The sequence below is a fragment of the Oryzias latipes genome, chromosome 8 (assembly GCF_002234675.1).
Source record: "Oryzias latipes chromosome 8, ASM223467v1".
Taxonomy (NCBI): Eukaryota; Metazoa; Chordata; class Actinopteri; order Beloniformes; family Adrianichthyidae; genus Oryzias; species Oryzias latipes.
In genome coordinates, this window is record NC_019866.2 from 9,278,207 (window position 1) to 9,294,839 (window position 16,633).

Here is a 16,633-nt window from a genome sequence, read left to right on the forward strand (position 1 = left end):
GACGTGTGTTGGTTGTTTTAAATAGGATCTCCTTGAAAAATACCACATTCACCAGCAAGTAAAATCATGTTCCATGCTTGGCAAGGGCCTCAGTGCCACTTGCAATTACTGAAAGCATAATAACGTGGGCAAAACGTATTTAGCAATCCCAGATTTTGTAAGTTGTCCCACTTGCAAAGATGAGAGGAGTCTGTAATGTTCAACATAGGTACACCTCAAAAAGAAACAAGTAAATCATATTGTATGATTTTTAAGTAATTTATTTGTAAAATGGTGCAGAAAACAAGTCTTTAGCTCCAACAAACAGGCAAGAATTCTTTCTCTCACAGACTTGTTAAATATTTTTTCAGGAGGCACTTCTATGCTCTACTTGTTACCTGTATTTATAGCACCTGTTTGAACTGGTTATCTGTATAAAAGACACCTGTCTAAACCCTAAAACAGTCAGACTGAGTTCTCTCCACCACACATGACCCTTGTCCCTAGTGTTTGAGGACACCAGGGACAAGATTGTAGACCTGAACGGGACTGAGGTTAACCAATCTACAATAAGCAAGCAGCTTGGTGAGATCAACTGTTTGAGAAATTATTAGAAAATGAAAAAAATATCAGATCAGTGAAAATCTTCTTCCACCTGGATCTCCATGAAAGATTTCACCTGGTGAGTACAAATGATCTTGAGAAGAGTATGGAAACAGCCCAGAACTGCACAGGGGGCACTGGTCAATGACCTCAACAGAGCTAGCACCACAGTAACAATGGTTTATATAGTAACACACTGCTTTGTCATGGATTCAATTCCTGCAGAGCTCCAAAGTCCACCCTGCTTAAACCAGTGCATTTCCAGATCTGTTTAAAGTTTCCCAAAGAACATCTGGATGATCCAATGGATTATTAGGAACATGTCATATGGTCAGATTAAACCAAATGGAACTCCCTTGTATACATTCCACTTGTCAATTTGGAGGGGGATAAATGCTGATACCAAAGAAAATCATACCCACTGTGAAGCATTGAAGTGAAAGGAGCATGCTTTGAGGCTGCTTTTCTGCAAAGTGGACAGGACGACTAAACCATATTATGGAAATAATGAATGTGTCCATGTATTGAGAGATTTGGGCAAAGCTTCCTTCTATCAGTGATAACCCCACATACATCACTCAGGCAACAGAAGAGTGGCTACGTAAAAAACATTTCAAAGTACTGGAATTGCCTAGCCAGTCTCCAGACCTCAATCCAGTAGAGATTCTGTGGAGGGAATTGAAAGTCTGTGTTGTCCAGCGACAGCCCCAAAACATCACAGAATAACGTGCCATGTCATAAACCTGGAATCATCTCAGACTGAGTTCTTGAACATGACAATGAGTTCACTGGACTCAAATGGCCTCCATAGTCACCAGAGCTCAAGTCAATAGATCACCTTTGGGATGTAGTGGAACGAGAAATTGACATCATGGATGTGCATCTGCCAAATCTGCAGCAACTGTGTGATGCTATAATGTCAACATGGAGCAAACTATCTGAGGAATGTTTCCTGTACCTTGTTGAATCTATGCCATGATGGATTAAGGCACTTCTGAAAGTAAAAGCGGGCCAAGTCAGAACTACATAGGTCTACCTAAGTGGCGGTGAGTGTATATTACAGTCTTTACAAAAGATTTTTTGTTCCAACTGCGGAAAGTTTCCAGATTATTGACTGCAGATGAAGCTGGGAAACTTTTTTTTATTCCCCAAACACTGACAGAAAATCCGTCAGATTATGCTTATCTGAACTCACTCCAAAAATCGTTTTTGAAATAAGTCCAAATCAAAATTGGTCACCGAGCATTTATTTCACACTGAGAAGCCACAAAAGAAGCCAGCATTAGCAGAAGGATGCTGTAAGGCACAAAATCCTTGTCACTTAAAAAAAATAACATATTTTGAATTAAAAATTCTCAAAGCTTAGTTCATAGTGAAGCTGATCTTTATATCAGACTGACTGAACCCCTAACATAATTGTTGCTATGTTTTCTTTGGAAAATACAGGAAATTAAGTGGACCTCGATTGACATAACATTTGTATTTTGTAATAGGCCTCTGATAAGCCTCTTGTGCCTTGACAACCAAGTTTGTCACCTCCTTCATCAACTGAGAATTGTCTGGTTAGTATGCACAACACAGGTGGCTGTACAGTAAAGTCACCAGAGCTTACTATTAGGTCCTCATTCTCTTGTTTTTTATTCATATTTTGCCAGTCTCCTGCAGTTTCGCTTTGTTGAATTGATTCTTCCCCGCTCCGTATTGAGCTTTGACTATTCATTACAAGACTTTGCTTTTAGAGACTAAACCCCAGGAAATCACAGCTGACTTGTTGAGAGGAGTTTGTCAGTAGAAGGAATAATGTCATTGTAATATGACAAGTTTTCAGGGGAAGAGAGGAAACACTTTGATGTAGCTGAAAATGAAACTGCATTAATATGTATAGAGGTGCCATTAGATGTGGGGCTCATAAATGCTTGGTGAGTGAGATGCAGGGGGGTGTGCTCGGGCCTTGGGAAGGGTTGACTCTGATGTGTGAAAAACGAAAGTGAGAAAAAGAGAAAATGGAGGAGAGGGAGGAAGATGCTGGAGAGGATATGTGATCTCTCAGCAGTGGAAAGGGAGACAGAGGTTATAGTGTTATAATAGAACAATGAGTGTGTATTTGACGATGTGTGTTTCTAGCTGTCCTCATTAGTGTGGGAGTAATTGATAGGGTTGTGGAGAACGCTGAGCAGAGTGATTAACGGCAGAGAGGGCAATGGCTGATTTCTCAATAAAGAACCAAAAGAGAAATGCAGAATGAATCAGACAAACAACCTAGGTGGCCTTAATCTAACCTTCAGCTCAGTGTGAGGAGATTTTTACGAGTTTCTGTTTTTTTGTCTTTTTATTTGTGTGTGTGTGTGTGTTGACATTGTGTGAATTTGTGCCTTGAACTTTTTTTCAGGAAAACCAAGAATAGAAGAAACGAGTCAACAGAAGTTTTCCACTTTTGATTTTATTACAGCTTCTTCCTGCAGCACTGAAGATTTATTTTTTCCTTCTCTACTTCTGTCTCTATGTCTCTACTGTCCATGACACATTATTTACAAAAGGTCAATTTTCCTTTTTTTTGAACATTGTCACCTTTTACCTTTCTGAGTTGGAGAATGTTCATATGGAAAATCTAATTAAGTTGATTTTCGGTGACCCATTCACCCGCCCATCAGGTTCCATAAGAATGGAAGCTCTTTACACTCAGTGGTCAGATTTCCACCCTGCCTTAACCTTGAAGTCTATGATGACTCAGTTTGGTGCATGTATCTCTGTGACAGCCCCAACTTTGCCTGAGTCAGTCTTCCAGGTTTTGCCCCTACAGGCTAAAAATGGCCAATTTCCCATGATTTTATTGGAAGTGGTTTGTCCGGATTGAACTTGGCACAGGATGATAAATAATCCATGGGGCTTCTGATACTAATCCTGTCTGTGCCAAGGTCTAAGGCCAGGCCCCACACAGCTCAGGGCAGTGCTGCTCACAGTCACTTTTTGTTTTGGCTGCGATTTATCTTCTTGCATCTCGCGCTTGCATTCCCTCTCGCTTGTTTTTTTGTTTTAACGGGCAACCCTGAGAGGTGTCATGACAGCTTCACAGAGCTCCCAGGGGACAATGGACTTCCCACGACGAATACACCACAATCACATTCGCAGTGGGGGTCCATAAGCCATGTTGCTTTTGACAAGTCTCTTCCTGAGAGACATGGAGATCCAGTTACACTCCACTTGGGTCTCTGTAAATACAGTGGAAAGGCAGGTGCCAGCAGTCTCAAACAAAAGGCAGAGCTGAGATCCTCAGCTTGTGCCTCCTCTAGTTTCCAGCTGCTCACAGAACTCCCCAGATGCTGCAATCCAAGCAGGTTCCCTTCTCGAGAACCACGCCCTACCTCCTCATGTCAGCAGAGGCCTCGCTGGGATTTCGCACACCAGCATATTGATTTGTGTGTGATGAGCGAACTGTAGACATTTCTCCCTGCTCCTCTTTTTTTCCCTCCCCAACCCCCAAAACTGTGTCTCCTGGTCTCTCTGTGTTTTTGAGGTGTTCCACTCTGTCAAGCTTCTCCTTTCCCCCTGTTGTTTGTTCTCTTTTTCTTTGATGAGCCAGTTTTGCCAAGCAAGCAGCTCCCCATTGATTAGATGGTCGAGGGTTGAGGGTTTTTTTTTTCCTGCTTTTGACTTTAAATTCAGCAAAGCCTTTTTTTCTCCTTGTTTTTGGAAGGAAGCATAAATAGAGGAGATTTAGTGAAATCTCAAAAGAGAACTTGGATGTATTCATCACCACGTTTTCATTTACCATCACATCTTTATTTCACATGCTCTTAGTCCTGTTTTCTCTTACAGCTTTCAAGAACGACAACACGACGCTCTACCTCACTTTTCTCTTTCCAGCAGGTTCCTGGAGCTGCACTGTGGGTTCATGGGAGAGGTGGGAGGAAGACTGATATTGCTGTAAGATGGGTGGAGGTGGGGTGGAGAGTGTGTGGTTGGGGTTGGACTGTCTTGTTGGGGAAATATTGATAAATCCTGAATGAAATGGAAATGGACTTAAACCCAGGTCAGGTCATTTCCCCCTTCTCATTTTCCATTCGAACCATCTTTTCTCTGAGTAGCCAACCATAACAAAGACAGATAAGTTGCTTTAAAAAAAAGAGAGAATATGAAAGAGAAAAGACAGCGTTTTATTTAATCTCAATTTTCTCTTTTTTTCCTGCACCTGTTTTTCCTTTCATTCTCTATACTTTCCCTCTCTCCTTCTTGCTGTCTTTCTCCTTTATCTCTCTTTCTCCTTTTTTCCGATGCTTGAATAGAAGTGGATCAAAAAGGTAAAGACCACAATGAACATAACAACCACAGCTCTCCCTTTCCTACCTCCTCCTCCTACCTCGTTTCCCTTCTTCCCTCATATTCCCTTCTAACCCGGCACCTTGTGTAGTTGTCATGTTTGATGTTGATATCCCTCACTTTTCTTTTTCGATCTCTAATCGCTTCCTTTTTCCTTCTCTTTCTACCTGTCTTTGACGTGTAACCAAAACTCTAAAATCCCTCTAGATTTCCTCCTTGGTTCTGATGACATCTGCCAGACCTGTACACACACAACTGATACACAACTGCACAGAAAATACTTATAAAATACATGTGTTTGTGAGAGATAAACGAGAAATTAACTTCAGTCTGAGCTTTACTGTATAAACATCCTGTTTGCATACCATTAAATGGATGGAAAATATCTCCTTTCCCTTCCATTATCTCCATTTTAATGTAAAAATGTTGCATCATACTGAATATAATGTTGAATTATTATAATTCAGATTTTTGAAGTGGTGCTTTACACATTTCCCTATTTTGACAAATGTTCATGCATATCTTAAGCAAAAAAAAAAAAATCCACTCACTCACTAATTTTGTCAAGTTCTAGTTTTATTCATGGTGGGTCTCTTTCTTTTCAATTTCTCAGGACCATTCAGAAATGTTAAAGCAGAATCACTGTGTAAAGATAGAAAAGTAACTTAACAAAGTTGCTTTTCAAATCTTTGCTGTTTCCCATTCACAGGTTTTAAATGTCCACCTCCCATTCTGGTGGTATTTTTTTTTAACAAAAAGTTTTCCGTTTGCCCATCTCTCTCACTTCACTTCTCTTCATTGTTTGTTTTATCTATGTTGTGAATCGCTACCTTGCTTTTGTTCTGTTTCCCCCCTGATTTTCACTTATTGGTTTATCTCTCAAATCACATCTGGCCATTACAAGAATGCTGCAGGCTCTTCAGGGCTCTTTTCACACGTCCTCAATCCCTCTCAAAGTCCACAATACATCTGTTTTCTTTCAAGTCCCAGTTCGATCATCTTTTGATCTATTTTAAAACTGTTCCCAGTGGTCTTTTAATGATGATTATGCCAATTTTAGCCTCCCCGTAAACCTATAATTTTTTAGAAAATAGTTTCTGCAGAGTGGTTGCAGTTCATTAGAAATTCACCGTCTGAGTTGTGAGTGGGACCAATGGCATGGAGTAGGTCTGCCCCGTTTCCATCATCCCTTTGTTTACACAATCTACTAGCTTCCAGCCTTTCACAACCCCAACCTAACATTACACTGCAACAAAAATGGTGGACACCATTGGAGCAAACAAGCCGTATAGTCTTGAGTCAGATGCCAGCTTGGACAAGGAAATCAAAAACGTACGTGGATCTATTTGTCTACAAGTGGATCCATCAGAATGGAGCGAAGCAGGGAGCTTGTTACTTGCCGATGTAGGTTCTTTGTCACACCTACAAGCTTTTATTTAACTGTGTTTATTTTGTCTGCTCCCCATTTACAACAATTTGATCAAAGTAATGCTCAGAAATGCAATTTTAAGCTTCATTTTCTATATGTCTTCTATAGTCAGAAAAATGCTACAAAAATATGTTAAAAACACCAAAAATACACTTTTCATTGAACTGGATCTGTGTTTAGGCTACCCTGGCTCCTCTTGTGTTCTTGCAGAGGTGCAGAGGCATAGCCCTCCCCCATGCATAAAGGTGAGGTAGGGGGGTATACGCTCCTAGAGGACCCATTGGCTCCTTGTAATGGCCTCTCATTCTGCCTGGGCCTTGCTTCAAGCCCTTTCATAGAGCCCCAATCAGCATGACCGAGCAACTCAAAAGATAGATAAACGTGACCCAGTAACCTGATGAAGGTCAGATCGAGAGCAGCTGACATCATTTCCATCTTGTCGATGAGCTTTAACACCCCCCCCTCCCCAACCCCCAGGTCCCCACCCTCCTTGACCTCCTCTCAACTCCTTTTTCACATGTGACTCTCTCAGTCCTTCCCCTGTCTTGGCACCATGACTAGATCCATAAATTGGAGGAATTAACTGTAATTGAGGTTGTCATTAACCAGTTTATGGACTCCTTTTTCTGCTGTTGTTTTTGTGGCTTTCATTAACATGGATCATTGTTTCATGTTCTCCTCCCACTGCCAGTGTCCATTTTAGCCCACTGTCCCTGCTTTTGTCAAAATAGAAAACTGCAAAACTGTGATTCTCCTTCTCCCACCTCCCCCTTCTTAGGTTTTTCCTCCAGTACTAACATAAATGAGAGCGCTTTTCTTTCATCCGCTCTCTCTCTGTGTCGACTTTACTAAAGTCCTCCACTGCTGCTAATCATTTTCTTTTTCTGTTCATTGCTGAATGAATCATTCAGCCTTATTCATTTCTATATATTTGACAACATTTTTTTAATATCTTGTCAGTGGATCAATTGACTGGATTTAAGATGGTGTAGATCACACGTGTCAAACTCAAGGCCTAAAAGTGGCCCTCCATGTCATTTTATGTGGCCCGCGAGAGCATAAAAGTTTTTCACTTCTTAAAATACAAAATAAAAATGGTGCGTAGTTATTCATATCTAGGGGGGAATTGGATTTGAAATATCGCATTGGACAACTATACATTAGGACTTAAACACTGCCAATATAACCAAACCTGACAGAATAAATTTAAAAGGATTTATGCTAAAGTAACAAGCAAACATATGTTTTCTATGCAACTGCAATTGTAACTTTAAAAAGTTATAATAAATAAGTAAGTGAGTTATTTAACATAAAGGAGTAGTTACGTTTATTTTTCATCACATTTAGTTACATGTATAAGTTATATCTGGCCCTTTGAGGACAGCCACTTTGCTGATGTGGCCCTCAGTGAAAATGAGTTTGAAACCCCTGGTGGAGATGGAACAGTTGAGGGATCATTTGAATCTACCTGCAGCACAACCATCTTAAGACTACGTCAACATCCGCTGCCACTCCCATGCCATCACATTGTCTCCCCATTTCTGCCGACACTCTAGCAGTGTCCAGATCTAACATCAGCATCAACTTGAACGTGCAAACAGCATAGTATCTATTTTATCAATTCAGACAGGATCAAACAAGTGTTGAGCTCACCTTCATTTGTGTTACTTAAAGGAGAAGAAACAGGGATAGGGAGTAGTTGGAATACCATATATGGTATAAATAACACGAGAGGTAATAAAGGAGAAACCAGTGCATTGTGTGACATAAAAATACAGGGAAGAGCTGTGAATGGAAAAAGAGTGGAAAAGCAGTTGCTATAGAGACGATGAGTCAGGCAGCATCCCCTCATCAGGAATGACCCACCACACACAAGCACAGTCATGTGACCAAGGCGGTGCAGACATCCTCTTTAGAGGCACTCTGTGATAGGGAGTTGTGCAAGGATTGGCTGTACATGTAGAAGTCATTGCAATGTTATAGCCAAAGAACATGGAGGTGAATGAGACGAGCAGGTGGTTATGAATATAAAGTATGGGGGCTTGTAGAGGGAGCCTTATGCAGACGGTATCTTTAGGAGTTAAGATTCAGAAATGAAGGCCCCATCTCTAAACAGTCTGTCAGCCAGTATAGACCACAATCACCCAGTGTATCTAAATCCTGTAGTCTTTGCAGCCATATCCTGTCCAACTTCCCTGTCTTTCAGTGTCAGCTTTATGCCAAAGTAGATGGGATTTTGGTTTCACCCCACACCGTCTTCTGCTGCCGTGCACATTTGGTCTCAGTGAAGGGTATTCTTTGGGGTGAATGTTTGGGTTGATAAAGATTCCATTCTCTTCCATTGTTTAGACAGTGAGGACTTGCATGCATTATGTAAGAATATGTGTGTCCTGAATGTGTTTGTCAGTGTCTTGGCTGTTTGTGCGTTATTGTGTTTTTCACTCCCAAGACCAGACCTAATGTAATCTAAAAGGAAGCGGAAACACAATGGAAGCCCCTCCCTTTACTTTCCTCGTACCTTTCTTCTTCTTTCTGTCACTGTTTGTCACTCTTCAGCTAATTAACTCACTCCTAATTCTGGTTTTGCAGGAAATAACCTATTTACTCTCTCTTACTCCACTCATCATGCTCTTCTTGTTTGCACACAACATAACACACCCACATCCCTTTTCACACTTCTTCTCTATTTCTGCTTCTCTGTGTTTCTGAACTGCAAATATGTATGTCCCTCCTCACACACACATTTATACACACACACACACACACACACACATAAATGCAAACGTACATCTGAACACTCATCTGTGAATGACTGCACAAACATGCCATCCGGAGAATCCCAGCACACTCTTGCACGCATTCTAACCCTTGACGTCCATTAACTATCCAACAAGGATGTGGGTTAACATGTCATGCTCCATTCTGCCCCCTGCTGAATGGTTGCTGTACCAGCCAGTAACAGGTGGAAGATTCAATTAGAGCAGCATGCACTCAGCAGTTGGTTCTGTGAGCACACCATGACTGCATACTGCGCTGGGCAAAAGCCTGGGCCAGCAGAGCACTCATTCTAGGTAACTCGGGAGAAAAAAAATCCCATTGCCCTACTGTTCTGGAGAAACCACTGCCAGCCATTGGCAGGGGGTGTTTAGATCATCAAAGTTGATCTTTAACCATCACAGTGACGCTGTCACATCAGACATGAAAAAGCCTGAACTGCAAACAACAACTGAAGAAAAAAGTCTAAATTTAGCCAAAAGCTGTCAGCGTTCACTTTTACCAGTCCATCACGAACGGGTTTGAGACACTAATGAGAGGTTTTTGCTGTCATTTCAAGAAAGTTTCAGAGCTTTCATCACTTTGTACTGTGGCCTCATATTGACAAATAACAGCTGACCTGGGCCCAGGAAAGGGATTATGGAGATAAATAGTCTATTATTACAGCAATACTTCCTACTAAGTCTGGACGTAATTGCTGATAGCTGCAGCCTGGGTTTTAATCCCTGATAAGGTAAGTTTCATTAGCCATCTGGATAGTTTAGGGTAAAAAGTGTGCCTGTGCTGCTCAGAAGCTTTGCCGAAGCGATCATCACTCCCAAGATTTTCTTCCGCACCCAAACAGGAATTAATCTAATAAATCTATGCTGTACAGTAATCTCAGATTACTGTACCACAGCTAACCTGTTCTATCCAGACTAGGATAATGCCTAATCTTTAGACTTATGCCTAATGCTTAGTACTTAATGCCTAAAACCTCAGTTATTCACAATGGTCATAATAGCCTTTTGTGCTAAAGACTCTACAGCTAGGATTCAGCTGCTCCGGCTTCCCGCTGTTACACCTTTCACACTTAATAGAGATGAGGAGGTGAAGCAAAGGGAAGGCAGAAAGAGCTGGTAAACAGGAAGGCTGGGGAGTGCAGGTCGAACCTAATTAAGCCCCCTAGGCAGGGTTTGCAGGTTGTGAAGCGTGGCCACTGTTTCTGTTTGGCAAGTGAGTATGTGTGTACGGATGTGTGTGTAAGTGTTTGTCTCATGGCCTGTGTGTGCATTTTAGATGCTCTTGATGAGCCCCTTTGACACCAGGCCCACCCAACAACCAGTTCATTAAAATAAACCAAAGCACACTGATTGTATGGAAGAAAAGGAAAGACAGAGAGATGATCACGGAGGAGGAAGAAAGAGGAGAGCTATTAGTCTCTGTTGGGCTTGATTGTTATTGGGATGATGAGGCCAAAAGAGTACAGACTGCTGCCAATTTAAGACATGGCTGGAAGGTTAGATGCAATAATGAGCAACAACCACATAGTATTTGAGGTGGGATATTGAGGCGGATACAATCCATTCATGATAAATTGAATTGCAAAAAACATCAAGAGTTATGGAGCCATAAAGAACTGTGTTTTTTGTGTGTGTGTGTGTGTGGTTTACCACCTTGTTATGAAAGAAATGGTCAGTGCAGGGACTTGTTCAACACAGAAATCCAGTATTGCCAACAGTAACATCAACAGTTTACACAAAAAGTTTAAAGTCCCTCTCCGATCATCTTTTGATCTATTTCAAAAGCGTTCCCAGTGGTCTTTTAACTCAAAAAACAAAAACATGTTGTTTTCTAGGACATAGTTTCTTCAGAGCGCCAGTAGTTCGTTAGAAATTCACCTCTGAGTAGTGGATGGGACAGTTGGCACAGAGTAAGCCTGCCCTGACTTCCCATCATCCCTTTGTTTACATTCTCTCCTGCTAGTTCACAGTCCCTCACAGTACTCAGAAACTTAAATTTAAGTATATTTTTCATTATATATTTCCTCCATCGTCAGAAAAATGCCACAAGAACATGTTAAAAGCAGCAAAAACAAAATTTTTATCAGATTGGGTCTTTAAAGTCGTCTTCATGTGTTTTTATCAGGAACTATTAATTAAAAGCTTGGATTCAGCGTCCAGTTCCAGTAGTAAAACTGTTGGATGTTATTTTTTTATGTGACCATGAGTGTCATTGTTTCGCAAGCACATTTTGCTTTCCCTATCCAGGGCTTTACTTGATATGTATCACTTCAGCTGTATTGTTGTGACGGAGATGAATGCTTGCATACAAAGTAATTTATCCTGTTTGCATCAGTTGAGAATGGGCTTGCATGTTTGTTTTTTATTGCCCTTTATTCTACCTTGAGGCAGAGCGTTCCTGGCTTTGTTTATGGGTCACCTACATGCAGAGACTCTATGCATAATGTTTATTTGGTTATTATTGTGCCATTGTGTTTCCAAAGGAGTGTTCTGTTTGCTGCCTTTGTTTGCAATATTTAACTGCTTCAACAATATCATGCATGTTTTAGTCCTACTTTGAACTCAGCAAAACTTCCCTTGTTTAAAAAAAAGGTTTATTATGTTAATAGTGTTCCTATTTGCAAAACAAAACCACCTCAATGCTTTAAAGGGATTTTTATGGTACAACAATGAAGAATGACAAGCCTACTTCTTCTGAGGAGTTTGTATTCAGTGTTTGTTTTAGCCCGAGTGATTATATTCCTGTTTGGCTGCCACTTTTAATCCCAACTGGACCCCTCAGACAGAACAGGGTGATTCCTGAGAGGCTCAGTAGCACAGAGCTTCAGCCACTGTCAGCAGCAGCAGAAACAGAAAGCAGAAAGATACATTTCCGGGAGTCTGAATGTTCTCCTATGTCTCACTGTTGGGAATCTCTTTTTCTACCAGCTTCCATGCAATATTCAACACAGTTTGAGCCTAGACTGAGCCATCACTCAAACAGTAACTGCATGACAGGTTGTGTACGTGCGTGAATGTGTGCATGGATTGGTGTGTTACCTTTCACTGTGCGAATGGCAACATTTTGTGTTGGTCTGTGAATTTGTGTGTTCTGTCTGCATCCAAACTCTCCCTGCAGCATACAATTAGCTCAGAGATGCATTCAGTCATGAGGTCACCAGCAGGTTTCCACTTTTATTGCAACCTCAAGCCAATGACACATAGATACACTTGCAGAGGAATACACAGGGGCTATTCAGCAGTTTCATCCTATAGCATTTCCACTTCTATGAGTCTCCTCCCTGCTCTCTCTGTCATTGGGGCCTCTGTTATGTCAGATTGGGAGGGATGCCCACAGCTTTCCTTATAGATCACCTGATACGCCTGTAGGTCCCATGACAGTCTCTCTGTCAAGCAGGGACACACAGCACCAGACAGCCAATTTACACCAGTCCCTAGTGGATGACTTCCACCCGTCTAATCCTCTGTTTGATGTGTGGGTGTGCATGTTGGGCGTATGGATTGCGTGTGAAGGTTTTCTCTTGTTTGTGTCAGTGCACTCACGTCTGTTTGGACCAGGAACAACTGCTTGTGCCTGTTTGTCCATTCTTGTGCGAACAGCATTTGCAGAGGAAGGGCAGGTTAAGTCAACCTCAAAACTTTCCCCCAACATGCTTTGTCCTTTTAAGGCTTTACTCTTGACTGAGAGCCAAATTTGACCTGTAATAAAACAAGTTCCCTAATAACTATTTTATCACGCAGTAGGGGGTGGGAGAAGCGTAGGCCTTGCAAAAGAAAGAAAGCCGTCCAAAAAAGTAGGCCAAAATAGATTACATTTAACGCCACATCTGAACCACCGCACATTACGTTTATCTGCCATCCTGCAATCATATTCAGATGTTCTCCAAACACAATGCTCGCATTGTACAAAGAAGCTTTTTCTGTGTATGTTCCTTCATTATAAAGCTGATAATGTTCGCCACCTTACTTCCCCTACTCTCTCAATCTTTTCCTACTTTGACTTCTCAGTTCTTTATCTTCACAGATTTCTCTCTTCCCTGTTTTAGTTTTCTATTTTCTTTCGCTTTGTTCTATTTCTTCTCTTTACCTCCCCTGCCATCTCCATATTATCTGTCATTTTTGCAATGCTCTGTTTTCATCTTTTGTCCTTTTTTTCCCTCCCCGTATCTCCTTTTTGCTTCAAAACCCCTCCTCCCTCCAGTATTTGTGTGCCCGGGAACTCTGCTGCGGGTGCAGGTACCCAGCTCGCAAAAAGAGGCAGAGCACCAGGCAGGGGCGTGGTGTAAGGACCCGCTGCAGTCTGGAGACCGCCTTTATGTTATGCCCTGGACCCCCTATCGAACTGACATGCTGTATGAATATGCCTCCTGGGAAGATTTTAAACAGAACCGAGCTACAACCAATTACAAGTGAGTATGCCTCCCACTGTCCTACATCATCAAACAGTATCGGATGCTGTAAAGATTAGTTCTCTTTTGATCTGGATGTGGATGGAGATAACAGAAAGGTCCCACAGTGGTGTCAGCATGAGCCCCTGCTTGTATGGCTGGGTTATGAAGAGGAGATTACCTGATTAGCGGATTTTATTTTTTACAGGTTGCCGAACAGAGTGGATGGTACGGGGTTTGTTGTGTACGACGGCGCAGTATTTTACAACAAAGAACGCACACGGAACATCGTCAAGTATGACCTCAGGACAAGAATAAAGAGTGGGGAAGCTATTGTCACTAATGCCAACTATCATGACACCTCGCCATACCGATGGGGCGGGAAGTCAGACATTGACCTGGCTGTGGATGAGAATGGCCTCTGGGTGATTTACGCCACCGAATCCAACAACGGACGTCTGGTGGTCAGTCAGGTGGGACAGTAGCAGTGCACATCAAGGGATGAGATATGAATCGGAAAAAGGAAAGAGTACATAATCAAAAAAAAACTCATCTGACCAGTCAGTCATAAGGTCACATGTCAATCATAAATAACCTGAAATGAGATTACACAAATATTCAGACAAGATAAAGAGATTTGTCAGCCAAAAAAAGGGTAATATGGGTTTAATCTGAACAGACCTTCTTTTATACCTTATCATGTAAAAATAAATTATTTTAAAAGATTTATGGGTAAGGAAGTGATTTGATTTGATTTGCTTGCATACAATATGGAAAATGTTACCTACAATATTTATTACGGTAACTTTAAATCAAGAAGATAAAGAAAAAAGCATTTCTGAACTTCAACAAATGTAAAGATCTATCATGCGAAGTGAAAATGTTGATACTTCAATCCCAGAAGATAATTATATGTTTTCTAATGTTGATATTTGCCTTAAAACAAAACATTCAAAAGAAACATTATGCATGTTTATAAATCTATTCAAATTAAATGGGGGTGTAAAATGACCTCTTCGTCTGCAGGTGAACCCTTACACTCTGCGCTTTGAAGGCACCTGGGAGACAAGCTTTGACAAGCGGATGGCATCCAATGCCTTCATGGCCTGTGGGGTTCTGTATGCGGTGCGGTCCGTTTACCAGGATGATGACAGTGAAGCAGGTGGCGACCTGGTGATGTATGCCTATAACACCAACCGTGCCCGTGAGGAGCCTGTCAACATCCTTTTCCCCAACCCCTATCAGCACATTTCCTCTGTGGACTACAACCCACGAGACAACCAGCTCTATGTGTGGAACAACTATAACGTTCTACGCTACCCGCTGGAGTTCGGACCACCGGACCCCACCACTGGTAAGGAGTGATCTCCCACAAAGCGGGGAAAGAAACTTTTTTACCATTTAACACTTGCTATTGAAGTGGAATGGCTGGGTATCTTTTTAAAAGATTTACACATTGAGATATTGCATTAATTGGTGGTGCTTGCCAATATTTTGTGAGATAAATGTTTAGTTCAGTCAGAGAGTTTAATTAGTGGAGCACTTTTATCAGTAAAAGTAATCAGAAATAATAACGTTCTTTTTTTTGTAAATTGTACTGTAAGTCAGAGAATCTCAAAGTGTTTCTGCCTGGCATTTGTGTGTGTCAGATATCAAATAATTGTCCCAGCTGTAGCTGGAAGAATACTCTCCCAGGTATGGCTGCTGTAGCTCTTCATATCAGCTTCAGTGTGTCATGGATAATGAAAAACTCATTCTGAAATGATAAGGGGGAAGGATGAAATGGGAGCGGCACAGAGCATTTGAGCAGTCCGTCAGTGTGAGAAGGCAGTTTGGATGTACTGTAAATCTATGTCACATCAAGGGCTTGAATAAGGGTTGGATTAGGCCCAGAGAGACACCAGGCAGGGACTGACAAGCAGTAGCACTCAAAGAGTTGCATGCTGACTGTGCTCTCCTTTTGATCTGGGAGGATTTTGTAGTTTTTGCTTTGTTGCTTTTTTTCTTTGCATTGAGCCTGGTTGTTAGAGTTGGGGACTTTCTCATACATTTGATCAGTTATTTATTTATCTGCAACACTTTTTTTTCACCATTTTTTTTGCCACTTCTGCTCTCCTTTGTGAGTGTGCTTTGAGAGACTTTGAGAAGCATTTCCAACCCCAGTTATTTTGAAACTAACTTTTGAACTCAGCTTCTGAGAGTTATCTTCGGCTCATATGTGTGTACCCCTAATTCTCTTGATCTCTTTCTTTTGGATTTTGCTATTCGATTTCTAAGAAATGCTTTACACACAGTTTCGTGTCTAATTCACTATTGATGATTTCCTCATTATCCATGAGTAATGGAAGTTGATGCATCAAACCGAAGCTAAGATGTTGTTGTATACTTGGGCAGCAGGAGAAAAAGCAGTGTACAGGCTGATCCTTGGCATTCCCTTCAGCAACGCTCTGATTGTTTTTATTTGTGTGTGAGTGTAGAAAAGGAAGCATGAGTGAAAAAAATTTGAATTGTTGTGGGTTGTCTGTTAAATCAATAACACCTTTTATTATTATTTTTTCCTATGAATTACTCGGGGGCTTCTTCAGGCCCTTTGACCACCACTCAAGTGACCCCCACTCCTCCGGCTAAGCCTTTCACCCTTAGTCCCAGCCCCTCCACTGCACGGCCCCTTTCCCCCACCTCACGGCCCATCGGTTCCATCAACAAGCATCCTGATCTTCGGCCAATCACAGCCACCGTGCCTGTCACCCGCTGGCCGCCACACCCTCCTGAGGGTCCAGAGCGGGAGTTCTGTGAAGCTAAAATGGACCGCGGCGTTCAGTGGCCAACAACACAACAAGGAGAAATAGTGGACCGTCCATGTCCCAAAGGGTCATTAGGTAATCTAATTTGCTTGTCCATAAAACATTAGCGTCTTCCTTCACTCCATAAATATTCCAGTTTTTCCTCAAGAGTTTACGGCTGTTTTCCTCCAATACAGAGTAATCAATGTGTTTGTGCTCTCCGACTTGTTTTTTTCCACTGTTGTTTTCTTCTGTCCCTGTGCTGCTCCCACTAGTGGGCACAGTCTCCGAGGACTTGCAGATAAAAGCTCAACCTTAGCGAATGAAAGGTTCATTTTCTACAGAAATAGAGCTGAT

General features: G+C 41.6%; 1 protein-coding gene across 3 annotated transcripts in view; it reads left to right on the forward strand.

The window, feature by feature from the left end:
- adgrl1 (adhesion G protein-coupled receptor L1) overlaps nucleotides 1–16,633 on the forward strand; it is a 97,620-nt gene that overhangs the window by 58,316 nt on the left and 22,671 nt on the right. For 2 of the 3 annotated variants that reach the window (XM_020705243.2, XM_020705244.2), the window contains 5 exons: nucleotides 4,866–4,880; nucleotides 13,307–13,514; nucleotides 13,702–13,966; nucleotides 14,520–14,847; nucleotides 16,079–16,372. In XM_020705243.2, the coding sequence (XP_020560902.1) occupies nucleotides 4,866–4,880; nucleotides 13,307–13,514; nucleotides 13,702–13,966; nucleotides 14,520–14,847; nucleotides 16,079–16,372 (1,110 nt within the window). The remainder of the gene's footprint in view (nucleotides 1–4,865; nucleotides 4,881–13,306; nucleotides 13,515–13,701; nucleotides 13,967–14,519; nucleotides 14,848–16,078; nucleotides 16,373–16,633) is intronic. The other variant, XM_011478090.3, reaches the window with a different exon arrangement.